We start from the raw sequence: 21793 nt of genomic DNA, 5'->3' as shown, positions 1-21793 counted from the left end.
CTCACGCATCACCTAGATAGAATTTTAGACAGTGCTGGGGAGGAGCCAGCTGTCGTGGTACATGTGGGCACCAACGTCATAGGAAAATGTGGGAGGGAGGGTCTAGAAGCCAAATTTAGGCTCTTAGGTAGAAAGCTGAAATCCAGATCCTCCAGGGTAGCATTCTCTGAAATGCTCACTGTTCCATGCGCAGGTCCCCAGAGGCAGGCAGAGCTCCAGAATCTCAATGCGTGGATGAGATGATGGTGCAAGGAAGAGGGATTCAGTTTTGTAAAGGAACTGGGGAACCTTCTGGGGAAGGGGGGAATCTTTTCTGCAGGGATGGGCACCACCTTAACGAGGGTGGAACCAGACTGCTGGTTCCACCCTCGTTGGCTAGAGGGTGGAACCAGAGGGTAGATGGCTAGAGCAGCTTTTAAACTAGAACAAAGGGGAAGTCGACAGTTGCTCAGCAGCACATGGTTCAGAGGGAGGTATCTTCAAATGATGCTATTGACGCATTAGAATTAGGGCATCACAACAGTGAGGTTCCAATAATAAGAAAAGTAGTCTAGGTGCCTATAATTAAAAACTTGCCTGAGTTAAAAGATTCCAATTTAATCCTGTCAACTAAAAAGCAGAATATTAATACAAACACACTTTGAAATGTTTGTATGCTAATGCCAGAAGTCTAAGAATTAAGATGGGAGAATTATAATGTATAGCAGTGAATGATGACAGACTTAATTGGCATCTCAGACATGGTGGAAGGAGGATAACCAATGAAACAGTGTTATACTGGGGTACAAATTATATTACAATGACAGAGAAGAGCATCTGGGAGGTGGGGTGGCGCTTTATGTCCGGGATGACTAAATGCACAATTGAATCTTTATGGGTAGAAATCCCTTGTGTGTTGGGGAAGAGTATACTGATAGGAGTATACTACCATCCACCTGGCCAAGATGGTGAGATGAACAGTGAAATGCTAAAAGAAATTATAGAAGCTAACCAAATTGGTAATGCAGCAATAATGGGAGATTTCAATTACCACAAACAAAAAAGGAGTCAGTGGATAACCACAAAAATAATCTAGTAACAAAAATTGTGGAAATCGCAATATTGTAAATATTAGCCTAAGAAGGTGTCAGCAAGCCTGACGTTATGTGTCTTTTTGACAGACACTAACCGGTCTACTCAATCATCCACCTTCATCATTTTTTAATTCTTTAATACTGCAAAAATTATTTTTATATAGAACTTTTTTCTTTTTAATTAAAATAGTCCTCCATCCAAGAAATTCAAAATGAAACGGACTCTTATCAAACAACTCATTCTTATCGCCCTACACAGGCCGGTGTTTCGCTTACTTAGCTTCGTCAGGGGCACATCAAAAGATGTTTTAGCAAGAGTCAGTTACCTAGAATAACCATATAATAATTAATTCACGTATCAAAAGAAGGTAAAAATAGTACTTATCTTGATAGAAGCAAGGCTACCATTCAAAATGGACCGCACGTCTCAGCCATCTTTAAAATTAGTGACTCTGGACGTAGAAGCTCTCTACACTTCCATACCTCAAGATGAAGCTATAGAAATTGCAAATAATGTCTTTGACCAACGTCCAAGACCCCATCGCATTCCTAGTGACTTCTTGTCACAACTTTTACAGATTGCTTTAAAGAAAAAAATTTTTGCTTTCAATCAAGAATTTTATTTACAGGTATGTGGCATGGCTATGGGGGCATCCATGGCCCCAGATCTGGCAAATCTTTATATGCATCATTTTGAGAACAGTTGGCTTGTCAATCACCCATTTATGCAACAATTAGTTACCTGGAAGCGTTAAATCGATGATGTTTTTGTACTATGGAGGGGAAATGAAGAGACATTTCAACTGTTTTTGATTTGGTTAAATTCTTGCAATTCTCATTTAAAATTTACTGCTTCAATTGATTCACAAACAATTACATTTTTGGATATTCGCATTACCTTGATCGACAGAAAATTCGTTACTTCATTATATCGTAAGCCTGTAAGTTCAAATACTTACCTCCACTATTCTAGCGCTCATCCAAGGAATTTAAAGAGAAATCTGCCGGTAAGCCAATATATTCGTCTGAGACGTTTATGTACATCAGCAGCAGATTTTGAAATGCAGTCTAAAGTATTAAAAGAACGTTTCACTGCAAGAGGCTATCCCCGTTCATGCATTAGGAAGGCATACCTTCGGGCAAAATACTCTCATCGGGAATACTTGTTCCTTCCGCGTACAGTAGATGATTCTGTACGTCAGACTTGCATTTTATCTTATTCTACTGCTGCTTCTAAAATCCGAGAGTCAATTTTGAAATATTGGCATGTTTTGCAAGTACATGAGATTTTCCAATTACCACCACGCATTACTTTCTCCCGTGCTGCAAATTTGAGAAATCTGTTAGTAAAATCTGACAGTTCTGTGACGTCAGTTTCACCGAGCTACACTTCAGGATCGCATCATCCGTGTCACACCTGTTCTGTTTGTCAATCATCAATGTCTGTTCAAGATCATTTGATGTTACCCTCAGGATATAAAATATTTCTAAAGCACGATACTACTTGTGATTCTTCGATGGTGGTCTACCTGATTCAATGTCCGTGTTCATTACTCTATGTTGGGAAAACTAAGCGTCTTCTGAAGACCAGAATGATAGAACATCGTTCTAATATTAAAAATAATCGAGAGGATGAACCGTTGGTATTGCATTGTCAGGAATACAAACACACCTTTGCTGATTTACTTTTCTGTGCTATAGATTATATAATACCGCATTGGCGAGGGGGAGATCGACATCATCTCTTATTGCAGGCGGAACAACGCTGGATATATAGACTCAACACTGTGCATCCGTTCGGGTTAAACAATGAATTAGAATTACATGCCTTTTTGGGGTGATTACATTCTTTCAATGATCTCTCATTGCTTAATTCATGAGATCTCAATCACACTTGACTTAGGTCACTGACATCAGAGTTTGGGTGAATTTAAAGAGACGCGAACCTCGGTTTCAGTTCCTCCAATTCTCCCTTTTGACAAGATGGCTGAGACGTGCGGTCCATTTTGAATGGTAGCCTTGCTTCTATCAAGATAAGTACTATTTTTACCTTCTTTTGATACGTGAATTAATTATTATATGGTTATTCTAGGTAACTGACTCTTGCTAAAACATCTTTTGATGTGCCCCTGACGAAGCTAAGTAAGCGAAACACCGGCCTGTGTAGGGCGATAAGAATGAGTTGTTTGATAAGAGTCAGTTTCATTTTGAATTTCTTGGATGGAGGACTATTTTAATTAAAAAGAAAAAAGTTCTATATAAAAATAATTTTTGCAGTATTAAAGAATTAAAAAATGATGAAGGTGGATGATTGAGTAGACCGGTTAGTGTCTGTCATAAAGACATATAACGTCAGGCTTGCTGATACCTTCTTAGGCTAATATTTACAATATTGCGATTTCCACAATTTTTGTTACTAGATTTCAATTACCCCAATATTGACTGGGTAAATGTAACATCGAGATATGCTAGAAAGATAAAGTTCCTGGATGGAATAAATGACAGTTTTATGGAGCAACTGGTTCAGGAACTGACAAGAGAGGGAGCAATTTTAGATCTAATTCTCAGTGGAGCACAGGATTTGGTGAGAGAGGTAACAGTGATAGGGCCGCTTAGCAATAGTGATCATAATATGATCAAATTTGAAATGATGACTGGAAGGGAGACGGTAAGCAAATCCATGGCTCTAGTACTAAACTTTCAAAAGGGAAACTTTGATAAAATGAGAAAAAAGTTAGAAAAAAACAAAGGAACAGCTAAAAAGGTAAAAAGTGTGCAAGAGGCATGGTCATTGTTAAAAAATACCATCCTAGAAGCATAGTCTAGATGTATTCCACACATTAAGAAAGGTGGAAAGAAGGCAAAACGATTACCACCATGGTTAAAAGGGGGAGGAGAAAGAAGCTATTTTAGCCAAAAGATCTTCATTCAAAAATTGGAAGAAGGATCCAACAGAAGAAAATAGGAAAAAGCATAAGCTTTGGCAAGCTAAATGTAAGACATTGGTAAGCCAGGTTAAGAGAGAATTTGAAAAGAAGTTGGCCACAGAGGCAAAAACTCACAGGAAAAACTTTAAATATATCCGAAGCAGGCGGCTTGCAAGGGAGTCAGTTGGATCGTTAGATGATCGAAGGGTTAAAGGGGCACTTAAAGAAGATAAGGCCATTGCAGAAAGATTAAACGATTTCTTTGCTTCGGTGTTTACTGAAGAGGATGTTAGGGAGATATCCATTCCGGAGAAGGTTTTCATGAGTAATGATTCAGATGGACTGAACCAAATCACGGTAAACCTAGAAGATGTGGTAGCCTGATTGACAAACTGAAGAGTAGTAAATCACCTGGACTGGATGGTATAAACCCCAGGGTTCTGAAGGAACTCAAAAATGAAATTTCAGATCTATTAGTAAAAATTTGTTACCTATCACTAAAATCATCCATTGTACATGAAGACTGGAGGGTGGCTAAGGTAATCCCAATATTTAAAAAGGGCTCCAGGGGTGATCCAGGAAACTACAGACCAGTTAGTCTGACTTTAGTGCCAAGAAAAATAGTGGAAAGTGTTCTAAAGATCAAAATCACAGAACATATAGAAAGGCATGGTTTAATGGAACAAAATCAGCATGGCTTTACCCAAGGCAAGTCTTGCCTCACAAATCTGCTTTACTTTTTTGAAGGGCTTAAAATAAACATGTGGATAGAAGTGAACGGTAGATGTAATGTATTTCGATTTTCCCAAACTTTTTTTTTTTTGTATGTATACTCACTAAGCTGTTGATCTAGTCATTAGGCCACATAGGAAAGATAAAGATTCAATAAAAATTAATTTATTAAGACCAGGACAGCAGGGTATGCTGTCTTCCACCTGCTGGAGTCAGAGAAATACTGAGGGATCGCAGGGGGTGCCTTTTCAGTTTGTTCTCTGACTCCACCTGCTGGAAGGGAGGCATAACCCAGCTGTCTGGATTGATCCGGGTACGTACAGGGAATGTATAAGAAAATTACTTCTTACCTGCTAATTTTCGTTCCTGTAGTACTATGGATCAGTCCAGACGGTGGGTTATGTCCCCCGTCCAGCAGATGGAGTCAGAGCAAACTTCGGAGGGTGCTGACATATAAGCCGGTGCACCCCTCCTGTATCCTCAGTATCGAGAATATCAAAGCCAAGGAAGAATACTGGACAGACCAAGGCAGGTGGATCAAGCAAAACCCTGAACAATCAACTGTAAACCGTGAAGAACTATGCAACGTGCAATAAGAACTGTCCAAACAGAGACAAACACAAACACACAGGTAGAAATCCCCGAAGGGAGAATAACCATGAGAATAGTAAGACAGGAGAGACGAACGAGCAGGTTCCCTCCTAGATCTCAAGAACGTCCAGGGAGGGCGTCTGGACTGATCCATAGTACTACAGGAACGAAAATTAGCAGGTAAGAAGTAATTTTCTTTTCCCTGTACGTACTAGGATCAGTCCAGACGGTGGGATGTACCAAAGCTTCCCTAAACCGGGTGGGTCCCCGGGAAGCCTGCTCGAAGGACCCTGTCCCCAAAGGAACCAGACTCAGATACCTGTACATGAAGCCGGTAATGTCTGGAGAACGTATGAAGAGACTTCCAGGTCGCCGCACGACAGATTTCCTGCGTAGAGACGAGCTGGGACTCCGCACAGGAGGCAGCCTGGGCTCGGAGAGAATGAGCCTTGAGACCCGTCGGGGGATCCTTCCCGGACCTGATGTACGCCGAAGTCACCGCCTTCTTGAGCCAGCGCGCAATCGTAGTCTTGGACGCTTGACTACCCTTTCTAGGCCCCGACCAGAGCACGAAAAGGTGGTCGGAGACCCGGAACTCGTTAGTCACCTCCAAATAACGTAGAAGGGTGCGCTTCACATCCAGGCGGCGAAGAGACAGGGGAGCATCAGCCGGGAAGGCTGGCAGCTCCACTACCTGGTTCACGTGAAAAGAGGAAACCACCTTCGGCAGGAACGAAGGAACAGTCCGGATGTGAACCCCCGAGTCCGTGAACCGGAGGAAGGGTTCCCGACACGAGAGAGCCTGCAGCTCGGAGATGCGCCGCGCCGAAGCGATGGCGACCAGGAAGACCGCCTTCAGTGTGATGTCCTTGAGAGCAGCCTGCCGCTGTGGTTCAAAGGGAGGGCCCCCTAGAGCCCGCAAGACCAGGTTGAGATTCCACGAAGGACAGAGAGGATGCACCGGCGGGCGTAGGCGCTTAACTCCCCGGAGGAATCGCGAGATGTCCGGATGAGACGACGGATCAGACCTTCCCGCGGCACGAGCCAGCGAAGCGAGAGCGGAGACCTGCACCCTCAGGGAATTGTAGGAGAGGCCCTTCTCCAGCCCCTCCTGCAGGAACGCCAGCACCTGATGACGGGATACTGCAGTCGCGAGAGCACCCCGCGCCGAGCACCAGACCTCAAAAACCTTCCATACCCGCACATAAGCGACCGATGAGGAGGTCTTCCGCGCCTGGAGGAGCGTATCTACCACAGGACCGGCGTAGCCCTTGAGCAAGAGGCCCCTCCTCTCAAAAGCCACGCCGCAAGACAGAAGTGTTCCGCCTGCTCCGAAAATACCGGGCCCTGGCGGAGCAGACGTGGCAGGTGCGAGAGACGAAGGGGCTCGCCCACCGCCAGGTGAAGGAGATCCGCAAACCACGGGCGCCGCGGCCACTCCGGAGCCACTAAGATGACCCGACCGACGTGTTTTTCTATTCTCCTTAGCACCTTGCCCACGAGGGGCCAGGGGGGAAAAACGTAGAGCAACAGCCGAGGGGGCCATGGAAGGGCCAGGGCGTCGACGCCCTCCGCGCCGCGCTCCCGCCGACGGCTGAAGAACCGAGAGGCTTTCGCGTTGACCGCTGACGCCATGAGATCCAACGCGGGCGTCCCCCAGCGTCTGACAATGAGAGCCATCGCCTCGTCGAAGAGGGACCACTCTCCCGGATCCAACACCTGACGACTCAGATAATCCGCCTGGATGTTGTCCACTCCGGCGATGTGGGAGGCTTCCAGACGTTCCAGGAAACGTTCCGCCCAAGCCATCAGACGAGCCGCTTCCAGCGCCAGTCTGCTCCTGGTGCCCCCTTGCCGGTTGATGTAAGCCACCGTAGTCGCATTAATTAATAGGGAATGGCTACAGCTTGTTGCTAGCATTAGTAGCATGGGATCTATTTAACATTTGAGTACTTGTCAGGTACTTGGACTAGGATTGGCCACTTTTGGAGACAGGGTACTGGGTTTGATGGACCCTTGGTCTAAAGCAGTATGGCATATCTTATGTTCTTATGGTTAAGCTTTGTTACAGGTTTACTGAGTAACTGCAAGTAGTACAGTATCCTAATTACCAATAGTACAGTGAAGATTTTGTTCTGTCTCCATCTACTGGAAGGGGAGAAAAACCCATCCGTCTGGACTAGTCTGGTACATCTCAAGTAAAGGAAGTTAGCAAGAACCAATTTTTCCTTCTTCACCAGGACTAACTAGGCCTCAGCTCATAGCACAGGATGTTTGCCTGCCATCTGCTGGAGACTAAGAATACTTGCAGGCTGGGAGCCTATAAGGGGTGAAGTCAGCAAATCTGTTAGTGACTGTATCTACTGGCTGGGAGGTATAACCTATGCGTCTGGACTGGTCTGGCTGAAGAGGAAAAATAACACTTTATATTTTTACTTAGCTTTTAGTTCCACACATTCAAATGGACTAATATGGCAACCACACAACTTTGAGCTTTGAAATAACAGATCCTTGCTAATAATGGGGCGGATTTTAAAACCCCCGCGCGCCGGCGCGCCTATTTTGCATAGGCCGCCGGTGCGCGCAGAGCCCCGGGACGCGCGGAAGTCCCCGGGCTTCCTGAAAGGGGCGTGTCGGGGAGCATCGCCGAATGACGCAGCATTTGGGGGGGGCGTGACAGCGTTTGGGGGCGGGCCCAGGGGCGTGGCGCCGGCCCGGGGGCATTCCGGGGCGTGGCCGCGCCCTCCTGAACAGCCCCCTGTTCGGGTCTTGGCCCGCCAGCCTGCTGGCAGGCATAAATCCATGGATAAAGGTAGGGGGGGTTTAGATAGGGCCGGGGGGGTGGGTTAGGTAGGGGAAGGCGAAAGAAAGTTCCCTCCGAGGCTGCGCGGCACGGCGCGCGCAGGCTGCCCAAAATCGGCAGCCTTGCGCGCGCCGATCCTGGATTTTATAAGATACGCGCGGCTACGTGCGTATCTTGCGCCTGGTGCGCCAACAAAAGTACGCGATCGCGTTATTTTTTAAAATCTACCCGAATATGTATTGCCCTGTGCAGAGGAAAATATTTATTGATAGGACCATTGTATCACATAGACAAGACATGCATTCAGTTAAAGGTATAGTTACCTGCTCTTATTGAAAACATATTGACAGAGGAATTGGGCGGAGCTCCAGATCCAGTGGGTACAGTCTGAGGAACTTTTACTATGCCAGGTGGTGGTGGAGGTGGTGGCTTGTTCTATAAGCAGATAAAGCCCATATTAACATTTTAATCCCCAACCCAAAATGGTTCCTACATCACCTTCATAAATTGTCAAAAGATGCATACAGAAAGTCTACTCCTTATAGTTTCTGAGGTGGTGTATAAAAACAGCACTTTTCACTGACTGAGTTTGAGGAAGTATAAACACAGCATAAGTAGATATAATTCAAAATGACAAAAAAATTAATATTTGTCATTGAGATCTAAAAAAAAGGAAATTCCGAAGCCTTAAAAGCTCATGTACAATATCGTCCATATATAATTTATTTTGTTTGGTCCAAACAAGATCACAACCTGCAAAGTATCCTGTCAATCCTGGAACCAAAACATCAAACCTCTTTAAACACAATTTTGCCCACAACTGTTTTCAGCCATAAATGAAGCATTCTGTAACCATGATTCTCTCCATACTAAAGATATTCTGAGCCAGTTTGGTGGCTGACTGTGCTGATGGTTCCCAGTTTGATTCCTGGATTGGGATTTGTGCACCTGGGTTGTCTGGAAATGGGGATGGAGATGTTGCAGAGGTAGTATTCACAGCCCCTGAGGCAGGGAAAGGATTCATTCAAGGTCAACATTAAGGGTGACATCTGGTGACCAGATTTAGAGCCCAAAAAAATCCCCAGCTAATTGCGAATGAAGGCTCATGATGTCAGATCAGTCCTAGTTCCAATTGAGTTGGAAGAAAAAGAAATAAAGAACTCCCAGGTTAAAATAAAAAGGATTTCTTTATGCAAATTCTGATATTCCGTAAATCTAACAGTCTAAAGCAAAGGTCTTTGTCACCTCTTCTTCCGGTTCATCTAAGTTAACCCAACGCTGTTTCTTCTCATCCCAAACAATCTAGAAAGAAATCATATTTCAAAGTAAGGTCAAATCTGTCTATTACCTCAAGTTATCTAATTCCTAACATAGGTGCTGTAACAACCTAACACCCAAATGTCACTACAAAATGCTTAAAAAAGTACAGCATTTTCAAAATCTTTAGGCAGTCACTTTCAGAATGGATGGCCAGGTACATTTTTACAGGGCCTCATACTATGATGGTTTTGGAAGTAATGACAGAGGAAGAAAGAACATTATGATGAAAATTAATATATTATAATTACATAAACAAAAAGAGGTAAAGGGACTTGCTTAAGGTAACAGAGTCTGTGACAGAGCTGGGATTAGAATCTTCCACACCAATGCTCTTTGAACTAACAAACACTTCCCTACATACCGTATTTTTCGGACTATAAGGCGCACCGGATTATAAGGCGCATTATCAAAAAGCGCCTGCTAATGCGTCCTGGTTCATATATAAGCCGCACCGGATTATAAGGCGCAGCAGTGGCGTAGCGAGGGGTGGGCGGCCGCCAAGAAAAAAATCACGTTTAAACGCGCTGATGCTCCTCCTCCTTCCTGTCTGTGCGTCCCCGGAAGTAAACGTTGCCGGAGCCGCGAGGGCAGGAAGGAGGGGAAGCATCAGCGCGTGCAGACGTGGAGCAGCACTTGCGTTTACGGACCGCTGCGAATCTCAAGTCACAGCGGCCCGAGAAGAAGAGGCCTGGTAGCAGGGCCACTGCAGAGCCCATCCTGCGGCGACCCGCGAAGAGGAGGCCTAGAGGTGAGTGAGCAAGACAGCATGTGGGAGTGAGAGACTGAGTGTATGAATGATTGTATGAGACACAGCATGTGACAGTGAGAGCCAGTGTGTGTGTGTGTGTGTGTGTGTGTGTGTGTGTGTGTGAGAGAGAGAAATGCATGTGAGAATGAGAACCTGTGTGTTTGAGGGAAGAAGATGGAGAGAAAAGAAACAGAAAAAAAGACAATATAAAAGGAGTGGCAGCAGAAAAATTCATATATAAGGCGCACCGGATTATAAGGCGCACTTCCGATTTCTGAGAAAATCGACGGTTTTTATGTGCGCCTTATAGTCTGAAAAATACGGTATATTCATTTCTTGCATTAGGCCTCAAAAGCAGGAATGTACAAATGTTGAGGAGAAGACATTGGTTGAGTTGCCACTATGAATTTCCTGATATGTTCTGTGATTTTAAAGATCCTTACCGATCTGTCCGTATCATCTGGCAAATGAGCCTCATTCTTTCCCTTCCCCATCAGCCAGCCAATTTTCAGTGGAAACCAACTTCTACCACTCTAAAACAAGTAAAAATAAATGGGCATGAAGCTGCCTCAATTTATTATTCTACACATCTATTTAGGCCAGATTAGCCAGGCTCAGGAGGCCCAGGAATAAGGCACCTTTGTCACACTATCTATGAATGTCAGTCACTCTGAAGGCTGACAGCTTCAGTCACCATACAAAAGGTACCTTTCCATGTGATGTGTTTGCCTTGGACTCTTTACTTCTGGGTACTTCAGGAATGGCAGGAGGAGGAGGAGGAGAAGGTTGCTTTGCAGCAGAATTACGCCTTCCGGATCCTACCGAGTGGTTGGATGATTCAGACGTTGTCCGGGACCTTCTTCCGTAACCCTGCACCACACAGATACTCTGATTTACCATCATCACCATTATCCCCAGCATTACATAAGTCTTATGATTACAAAAGTCTTATGATTACAAAGTTGTAAAAGCAAAGACAGATCAAAGCTCCTCATGCAATGCACATACAGGCCGATACAGAAAAACACGCGGGAGAGCCGGCGAGTGCCCGCCCTCCCAGGCCACTCTCCTGGGCATGCAATTCACTAAACCGGGGCATGCAAATGAGGGTCTGACAGCCAACGCTCAATTTTACTGGCATCGATTGTTGAGCTCGCTGACAGCCACGGGTTTGGAAAATGGACGCCGGCATAATTGGGCGTCCGTCTTCCAACCCTCAAGCCGCAGGCAGATTTAAAATTTTTTTTTATTTTTGGGGCTTCTGACTTAATATCGCTATGATATTAAGTTGGCGGGTGTACAGAAAAGCAGTTTTTTCTGCTTTTCTGTACACTTCCCTGGTGCCGGCCGAAATTAACGCCTGCCTTTGGCAGGCGTTAATTTCTGAGAGTAAAATGTGCGGCTTGGCTGCACATTTTACTTTCTGAATCGCGCGGGAATAATTAATAGGCCCATCAACATGCATTTGCCATGTGCGGGGCCGCTTAGGAGGGGGGTAGGGGGGGGGGGGGGGGGGGGGGGGGGGTTGGGGGGGTGGTGGGGTGGGGGGGGGGGGGTGGGGGGTGGGGTGTGGGGGGGGGGGGGGGGGGGGGGTGGTTCGGCCGCGCGTTTTTGACGCGCTATTACCCCTTACTGTATAAGGGGTAAAACAGCGTGTCGAAAATGCGCGGCCAAATTCGGGCTAACAGTGCGCTCCGGAGTGCACTTTACTGTATTGGCCTGATAATGAGCCGTGATCTTCACTTTCTGCAGCCTGTATTAACCATAAAAATAGAAGTTTCTTTTTCATGCAGCTTTCCTTCTCCTTGGAAATAGTTATGGTACCATAAGCAACAGACAGGTCCTTTTTCTGAATTTTAGATTTGATCATTTGTCTTTCCAAATCTAGACTCAAGTTTGCTTTTGAAGCAATGGAATATTAAGTGACTTACCCACGGTCAAAAATAGCATTAGTGGGAGAAGCAGGATTTGAGTCCCGACTTCCCTGGTTCACATCTTACTGCTCTAACCATAAGTTCAGTCTTCCACTTGGCAACTTCCTACTTGACTGGAACTTGCCCTACTAAAGGCTATGGTAGCACAAGCCTTTTTTCGTAGTTATAGGAAAATTGGTTCTTACTTGCTAATTTTTGCTCCTGCAGTACCAAAGATCAGTCCAGACTCATGGGTTTTGCCTCCTTTCCAGCAGATGGAGGAGAGAGTTTCGCTGACACAGTCACATAACCTGGTGTGCCACTTGCATTCCATCAGTATTGACCTGTACCCAAGCCAATATGGAAATATCTCTAAAAACACAATGTAACCAATGCCAATGGAAAACATCTTCAGCTTATATACAAACACAGATCAAGCAGACTCTCCAAACCTGGGCAGGACTCTGGACTGATGTGGTACTACAGGAACGAAAATTAGCAGGCAAGAACCAATTTTCTCTTCCCTGTACGTACCCAGATCAGTCCAGACTTCTGGGATGTACTAAAGCTTCCTAAACTGGGTTGGACTGTGAGAGTCCCGCTCAAAGCACGCTTTCACCAAATCTCCTAGACTCCAATGCCTGGATGTCCAAACGGTAAAGTCTAGAGAAAGTGTGCAATGACTTCCAAGTCGCCACTCTACAATTCTCTTGTGGCGACACTAACTGGCATTCAGCCCAGGATATCGATTGTGACAAGTCAATTGAGCTCTCAGACACTGAGGCACTGACCGGCCCTGACAAATGTATGCCCGAAGCTATAGATCAGGGGTCAGGAACCTTTTTGGCTGAGAGAGCCATAAACGCCACATATTTTAAAATGTAATTCCATGAGAGCCATACAATATGTTTAAAACTAAATACAAGTAAATGTGTGCATTTTATGTAAGATCACACTTTTAAAGTACAATAAGTCTCTGAAAATATTACACCAGGCCTTAAGACACCAATACATCTCCTATTAGGAAAACGGACCAAGTCAGGCTGCTATAGAGTCCTACACAGAAACTACACGCCAGCAGAAAACCTCACCTGAATCACGTGCTGTCCCTCACCTAACATAGAATAAAGAGACCAAAACGCATAACAAGAAGCATGCAGACAAAAACTGAATTGGAAACTGCAACAAGCCAGAGTCTCTGTATGCAGTGTAACAAAGGAAAAAAGAAACATCACACATCCTTATAAAACAAATCAAGAAATATAAAATCATCAGCAGTAAAACTGTACTAACAAAAAGAACATATTTCGAAACAGCTGATGAGTGGAATATCCAATAATTAAAAACTCATATAAAACATTTCCAGATACCAACAAAATATTTCAAAATAGCAGACACAAAGATCCAGTAATGAAAAATAATAAGGATACAAACATTTTTTTGCTCTGCATACCTGGGAACGTTTGATATCCAGGTGTCCTGAGATTGTTCTGAATTAGCAGGAGGTGGGGTGGTTTGCTTGGAACTTTCTCCTCTCTCAGTCACATACCAGCGCTCTCTCTCACACTGGCTCTCAATGACACACCTATACACACATGCTCTCAGTCACTCACATATACAAATGTTTTTTCTCTCTCACTTATATAGGCTCTTAATTACACATTTACACACATGCTGTCTATCTTCACGCTTACACACACACAGGCTTTCAATCACATAAATACATGCTGTCTTTTTCTCTCACACACAGACTCTCATTCACATGCTTACAAACATGTCCTCTCTCTCTCTCATTTACACACAGGCTCTCAATCACATACTCACATGCTCCCTCACCTAAATCAGCTCTCAATCACACACATACACACATGGTCTCTCTCTCTCATTTAAACACAGGCTCTCAATCACATACTCACATGCTCCCTCACCTAAATCAGCTCTCAATCACACAGACACACATGGTCTCTCTCTCTCATTTAAACACAGGCTCTCAATCACATACTCACATGCTCCATCACCTAAACCAGCTGTCAATCAGACACAGACACACATGATCTCTCTTACTTATACACACAGGCTCTTAATCATATATACACATGATCTCTCTCACACACAAAGGATCTCAATCATACACACATACTCTTTCAAACAAACAGGTTTTCAATTACAAACTTACACATACAGGTTCCCAATGGTAAACTTACATTCATGCTCTCTCACAGGCAGGATCTCAATCACAGACATACTCTCTTTCACATATACAGGCTCTCAATCATTCACATACATGCAATCTCTCACTCACACACACAGGATCTCAAACACTCATGCTTGCTCGCTCATTCATTCACTCTCTCTCTCCCCCTTCCCCCCCCCCCCGGGAACTCGCGGCAGCAGCAGCCACCTCCCAACGCTAACCTCCTTCATTTTCAGCCCTCGCGGAGGCGAAGGCGGAGTCCCATCGGCCGCGGTTGAAGATTTTCATTTTCCTCCGAGCCGCGCTGCAATCTTCTTCCCGTCGGACACTAGCGTGCCTGCGCGGGTCTTCCCGCGCAGGCACCCGATGCTCTCCACTTCCTCTTCCGGGCCGCGGGGGGGGGGGGGGGGGGGGAAGAGAGCACGCCGGTGCCGCTGACTCCAGCTGTCCTGCCGCGTTCCGCCCGGGCTGACAGCATTTTAAGCCCGGGCGGCGGAGGACCGGGGAGCAGCTGGGTCAGCGGGGAACCGCGAAGTATGGCGACACTTGTCTGCGAGCCAGATGCAGCCCTCAAAAGAGCCATATCTGGCTCGCGAGCCATGGGTTCCCGACCCCTGCTATAGATCCTTCAACTATCGTACTATTTTAGCTTTGGAGGCCTTATGCCCCTGCTTCGCCATACTTGAGAGAATGAAAAGATGATCGGAAACTCTAAAGCCATTAGTAACTTTCAGATAGTGCAACCGTGCCTGCTTCACGTCCAGACACTTCCACTCCTTAACCAAAGGAACCTTCGTATCCAGATTTGCAAAGGCTGGTAACTCCACGGACTGATTCTAGAGAAAGGACGAAACAACCTTCGGAAGAAAAGAAGGCACCATACGCAAAGAGACACCAGAGTCTGAAATCTTTAGGAAAGGATCTCTACATGAGAAGGCTTGAAGCTTGGAAATCCTTGTAGTTGAACAAATTGCTTCCAGAAAAATGACCTTTAAACTAAGATCCTTCAAAGTCGCCCTGCGCAGCGACTAAAACGGCACCCTATACATCGCTTTAAGAACCAAGTTTAGGCTCCACAGGGCTCACACATTCTACACCGGGGGATGCAAATGCTTCGCACTTTGCAGAAAAAACACACCACATCCGGATGTGCAGCCAAAGACATACCATGCATCTTGCCTCTAAGGCACCCCAAGGCCGCCACCTGGACCCATAAGGAGTTGAAAGCCAAACCTTGCTGCAAAAAAGAAAACGTGGGCCACTGACGTTTGAGTCAGATCCACACTGTGCTCCTTGCACCAAGCCTCGAAAACCTTTCACATCCGCACATAAGCCAAGGAGGTGGACTTCTTTCTTGCTTCTCTCAGGCACCTCCTCAAAAGCCAAGCTGCAAGAACAGCATTCTGCCTGATCGAAAAATATGGGATCTTGGCGCCGCAGATTGTGAAGATGAGCAAGACGCAGCAGCCCGTCCACTGCGAGATTGATTAAATCCGTGAACCACAGCTGACTAGGCCATTCCGGCACCACCAGAATTATTTGCCCCGGGTGAACTTCTATCCTTCACAAGACCTTGCTCATAGTAGACACGGCAGGAACACATAGGAGAATCCCCTGTGGACACAGGAGGACTAAAGCATCGACTCCTTCTGCCCCGTGCTCCCTTCGACTGAATAACTGTGGAGCCTTGGCATTCTTCTGTGTTGTCATCAGATCCATGCAAGGGTCTCCCCACTGGCGATGAATCAGGAGCATGGCCTCCTCTGACAACTCCCACTCTCCGGGAACTATTTGCTGGCGACTGAGGAAATCCATCTGCATGTTTTCCGACCCTATGTGGGAAGCTGCCATCACCTCCAGATGCACTAACTCCTGGGCCTCTTGCATCACTGCCTGACTCTTGGTACCGCCCTACCGGTTGATGTAAGCTACCGTTGTTGCATTGTCCAACAAAACTCTCACTGGCCTGCCCTGTACAAGAGGAAGAAAGGCTTGCAACACTAGACGCACCACTCATCTCTAGACAATAGATGGACCACAATGCCTCCTCTGGAGACCAGCACCTCTGCGCCACTTGAATCTGACACGTAGCCCCCCAACCTGTGAGATTGGCATTGGTTGTGACTACTATCCCACTTGGGACTTCCAGGGCCACCCCTGGCTCAAATTGTTCCGGCACAGCCACCAATTCAGACTTGACCTGGCACTTTCCATAAGAGGCAGTAGTAGATGAAATTGTTCAGATACTGGGTTCCATCTGGAGAGCAAGGTCAACTGAAGTGGCCGCATATGAGCACGTGCCCAAGTGACCAATTCCAAAGTGGAAGCCATAGACGCAAGAACCTGCAGATAATCCTATACCCTGGGAACCGCACTGCTCAGCAATCTGCAAATCTGTACCTGGATCTTGCCTATCCGCTTCTTGGTAACTCACTCAAGTCTAGTGTTGAAGCGTGCTCCCAGGAATTCCTGAACTTGAAATGAAACCAGCTGGCTCTTGGGAAGATTCACAACCCAGCCCAGGGAGCGTAAGTGCTACAGCACCACCGCCACCGTCCGCTGACAAAGGTCCTCTGATTTTTCTCGAATCAACCAGTTGTCTACATATGGGCGTACTAGGATGACCATATAGCATATTTCTCCAGTCCTATATAATCTGAATTGGCTACCAATAACTGAACGCATTACTTACAAAATAGCTATGATTGTTTTTAAGTTGTTAACTTCAGATTTCTCTTACTGGCTAAATGCTCTTCTACGCATTTATAAACCATCAAGATGTTTACGTTCTTCTCAATTGAATTTGTTAGAAGTTCCTTCTGTTCAACACGCTCACTTATATAGTACTCGTGAGACCTCTTTTTCCATTGCTGCGCCAACACAATGTAATCTTATTCCATTTGAGCTTAGGTCTTTGGATGATGCAAAAAAGTTCAGAGTTATTGAAAGAGCACCTTCTCCATCGTGCATACAACATATTCTAGAGTGCTGCCTGCAGAATAAATACCTTTACAGATGTGAGGATTCTGTTACATATTTTGGGTGATTGACTATTTATTTGTTTATAGGAGATTGGTTATTTTTGTTTTTGTGAAATACATGTAATTTGTGTGGTATTGTATTTATTATTTTTATGTTTTCATTATGTATGTTAATGTTGTAAATCGCCTAGGCCTCTCTGTGGTAGGCGATCAATAAATTTTAATAAATGAAATGACCTCCTGCCGAAGAGCTGTTGCCACTATAACCATCACTGTTGTAAAGTTCCTTGGTGCTGCTGCCAATCCAAAAGGCAGGGCGCAAAACTGAAAATGGTCTCAGAGAATCATGAACCTGAGAAACCTTTGATGATTCAGGTGAATTGGAATGTGAGGATACGCTTTAGTCAAATTCAGAGAAGCCAAAAACTCCCCTTTACGTACCGCAGCAATCACAGACCTCAACGATTCCATCCGAAAATGAGGAACCTGAAACACCACATTCACCTTCTTAGACGAAAAGCTCTGTTTTTCTTTGGGACCACAAAATAAATGGAATACCTACCTGCTCCCTGCTCTGCGACTAGTACTGGAATTATGGCCCCCCAACATACATAGATGACTGATGGTCTGGCGAACCACACATCTTTTTCTCGTCGTAAGCTCAAGAGGACCTTATGAACAAATCCTTTAATGGGCGTGTAAATTCTAAAACGTAACTGTACTCTATCACATAACATAAGAACATAAATTGCCATACTGGGTCAGACCAAGGGTCCATCAAGACCAGCATCCTGTTTCCAACAGTGGCCAAAACAGGCTACAAATACCTGGCAAGTATCCAAACACTAAGTACATCCCCATGTTACTGATGCCAGTAATAGCAGAGGCTATTCCCTAAGTCAACTTGATTAATAGCAGTTAATAGACTTCTCCAAGAACTTATCCAAACCTTTTTTAAGCCAGCTACACTAACTACAGTAACCACATCCTTTGGCAACAAATTCCAGAGCTTAATTGTGCGTCGAATGAAAAAGAATTTTCTTAGATTAGTTTTAAATGTGCTGTTTGCTAACTTCATGGAGTGCCCCCTCCGACGTGATCTTGTCCCACTCCGAGAAAACTTGTTAACCAACCTCAGATTCTTGCAATGGAGGAGCGGACCAGCCTCGCTTCATTGGAACTGGAGACCCCCTGATAGGTACCATTTCTGGTTGGTCTCCTGCCTCGAAAAGGCTGATTCCAAGACTGCTGCCTCCTGGCGCCTTGTCTCTGACTTCCTCCTGAAGGATGAGACTGTTGGGAACGCTGGCTCGACTGGAAACGAGTTCATGCTGAAGAGAAATCTCTGCCAATCCTTGGCTTGTCCTGTGGCAGCTTGTGCACTTTGGACTCTCCAAGATGCTTCACAAGTTCCTCCAAGTCCTCTCTAAAAAGAAACTTCCCCAAAAAAGGAAGTGACCCCAGCTGAGATTTAGACCAAACATCTGCTGACCAGTTCCTCAACCAAAGAAGCCTTCTAGCGGACACCGGGGACATCATAGATTGAGAGGAAGTGCATATGAGATCATACAAAGAATCCACACCGTAGGCCACCACGGCTTCCAGCCTCTCGGCCTGCTTTACATCTTTCACAGATAGTGTCATACTAGATTACAATTTCTGTACCCAGCGCAATCCAGCCCGGAGCATAAAACTACTGCATACAGCAGTGCGAATGCCCAATGCTGACACCTCAAAAATCTTCTTTGTGTGTACCTCCAACTTCCTATCATGCATATCCTTAAGCACTGCCGATCCCACCACCGGAATCATAGTCTTCTTCGCTACCGCCGAAACCGAAGCATCTACCTTCGGCATTCGCAGCAGATCCAAGGTGTCTTCCAGCAAGGGATACAACTTCTCCATGGCTCTGACAACCTTTAAACCCGCGTCTGGAGCTTCCCACTTCCAGAGCACCGTCTTCACAGATTTATGGAAGGTAACACCCTCGCTGGCGTCCCCAAATCCTCCATAACTGATCCACCTCCTCATGGTCCGAAACAGCCTGGGGTTCTTTAATCCCTAGTTCCTTCAAGACATATGGAATTAAGGGCCATAATTCTTCATGGCGGAAAAGACAGAACACTTTCGGATCATCTCCTGTGCATCCTCAGGGTCCAGACAATCCAGAGGAGGATCCACCGCCGATGGATCAACCACCAGAGAATCCCTATCCTTCAAGGCCCCTGAGGGATTGTCTGCATTCCCTGAAAGCAAATGCTGGCCGAACTCTGGCTGCACCTCCAGCTCAAGGTGATCTAGGCCTCTTAGCTGAAAATGGCTCATGCAGGTCCGCTGGCTTGTGAAAGCAACATCCCGCCAGCTGTCTAGCTGTCTAGCCAAAAAGGCCTTGTGCTGAGCACAAAATCCGGAGAGAAAATAAAATAAACCTCCAACAGAGGTTTATTTTTATTTAAAAATGTTTACATACAGCTTTTACAACAAATGTTGCTCAAAAAGGTTTACGATTAAAATATACATAATAAAATAAAAAATAGACATATCAAAAATTGACAAAAATAAACAAAACAAACAAACATCAAACATTAACAGTCTGGGGTTTAAAACCTGAAGGTAGGACTGTCTCTGTGTTCATTGATGAGCACATGCATTAACCTTAAAAGGGTTACTGAGAAGTAGAAAGTGAGCCAAAAGCTAGAGAGAAGACCCCAGGGGGTTCTGAGGGCCTTTGAACTGCCATCGATAGCGGTGGGGGCAGAACAGAGTCCTTAGAGGCTCTCTCAGCCACAGCAGCAAAGGAGGACAAAATGGCCACCATTCCCGCCAAAACCAAGAAGGCAGTGCTGGGTTGCTCGACACCCCCTGCACTTCCTGCAGAATCTCGCTGCCTGTCCGGGCCTTTAACTGCACTCCCCTCTCCATCAGAGAGGCAGCAGGAGCAAAGGCCGGTAAGGGAAAGTCGCGCTTGTGCCTCACCACACATCATGGCCATCTCTGCTTCACCAGCCATCCTGCAAAGTGCCGCAAGAATCGGCTCCTAACGCGTCCGACCTCCCCAAAGCTGCACATAGCTATGCCCAGCTGAATCACCTTACTGACAAGTTAAAATGCCTTTTAAAACTTTTTTTTACATACGGTAACATCAACTTCCCTTTGGCGGCTGTAGATTCCAGCTGTCCACCTATAGGAGGAAGGAGAGGGAACTGGCCCCACCAGATATCTTCCCCCTCAGCGGATCAAGGATCTGGAGAGACCTAGGGGTTTCCAACACCCCCCCACCTGAAAGGATGGCTCCCACCAGGACCTATCAACCTTCAGGGAGGATAGCCAGCCACCAAATCCTAAACCTATTTTTTTAATTATTTTTTTCTCAGACTGCAGGTTTTGCACCACCTTCCATCTGTTGGAGACAGAGAAATACTGAAGGACTGCAGGTGGCACACCAGGTTATGTGATAGAGAAAGTTTCACTGACCTGTCTCCAACTGCTGGAAGGATGGCAAAACCCAGGAGTCTGGACTGATCTGGGTTCATACATGGAACTGTAGTTAATTTGTGTTTAATTCCCTCACCTTCCACCCTCTATAATCCAATTACTGCAACTGCCTCCAGAGTAAGGGACAACACACTACAGTTCTCTTTGCAACCTGGTGTGTACATACTGTAAATCACTTCAGATGTGTCTGCTATGCAGTGATAGGAATTCTCTTCTCACCCCCATAGCATCCCTAGCCCTCAGTGAACAGAAGTCCAGTCCAGGCTTACTGAATGATTGAACTTTCAGCAGGCAATTGGGATGGGTGAACATTGCACCAATATTTGAAGCTTTCTAGATCTACTGAACCACATGGATCCATACTGCAGAGTGTCATCTGTGATATGTCTGTCATGTTTGCAGCACCTAGACAAGCCAAGGAATTGTAAGAAACATACTTACAGAACCGTATACAAGAACCAGGGTACAGGAAAGGGGTGCTTTCTTTGAAAGTTTAAGCACCGGAGATTTTAGGTCCATTTTTAATTTTGCTTTTTTTTTTTCAGTTATTTAAGAAATATTGGAATTGCTGCATATTCTATGCTTTCTAGGATCCCCTTTTTGTCTGATTAGCTGGCCAGCTGGCCATTTTAAGTATAGTCACCAGCCCATCCTGCTGCTCTACAACAAGGTTATCAGAGTAAGCAGAAGCTTTCATCTGGAGATGATTCAAATTTTTGCTATTATAAAATATTTGCAATTACGTATTGTTTACTTAATGGCTTCCATGAACTGTTTTGTAGGTTCTCATACCTTCTATTAGATCAACAAGAGAATAAGAGAATCACCAAAGTACATTCTAGAAAGCTGTAGGATGCTAAAGGTATACAATTCACATTAGGATAAATTAAACTGAAATATGATAAATACAATAGGAGCTGCACAAAGTATAATCTCATGGAGTTCTACATTTGTGGAATTAAGATACATTAAAAGATTCCCATTTACTGTATAGCATCCAGTTTATTTGAAATTAA

General features: G+C 45.3%; 1 protein-coding gene across 4 annotated transcripts in view; it reads right to left on the bottom strand.

The window, feature by feature from the left end:
* Nucleotides 1–21793, bottom strand: part of SEC16A (SEC16 homolog A, endoplasmic reticulum export factor) — a 192532-nt gene that overhangs the window by 28990 nt on the left and 141749 nt on the right. For all 4 annotated transcript variants that reach the window (XM_029614123.1, XM_029614126.1, XM_029614124.1 and 1 more), the window contains exons 23-26: nucleotides 10903–11064; nucleotides 10638–10727; nucleotides 9372–9428; nucleotides 8450–8561 (exon numbers count right to left, since the gene is read on the bottom strand). In XM_029614123.1, coding sequence (XP_029469983.1) covers nucleotides 8450–8561; nucleotides 9372–9428; nucleotides 10638–10727; nucleotides 10903–11064 — 421 coding nt within the window. The remainder of the gene's footprint in view (nucleotides 1–8449; nucleotides 8562–9371; nucleotides 9429–10637; nucleotides 10728–10902; nucleotides 11065–21793) is intronic.

The sequence above is a fragment of the Rhinatrema bivittatum genome, chromosome 8, assembly GCF_901001135.1.
Source record: "Rhinatrema bivittatum chromosome 8, aRhiBiv1.1, whole genome shotgun sequence".
Classification (NCBI taxonomy): Eukaryota; Metazoa; Chordata; class Amphibia; order Gymnophiona; family Rhinatrematidae; genus Rhinatrema; species Rhinatrema bivittatum.
This window is presented reverse-complemented; position numbering and strand designations above follow the sequence as displayed.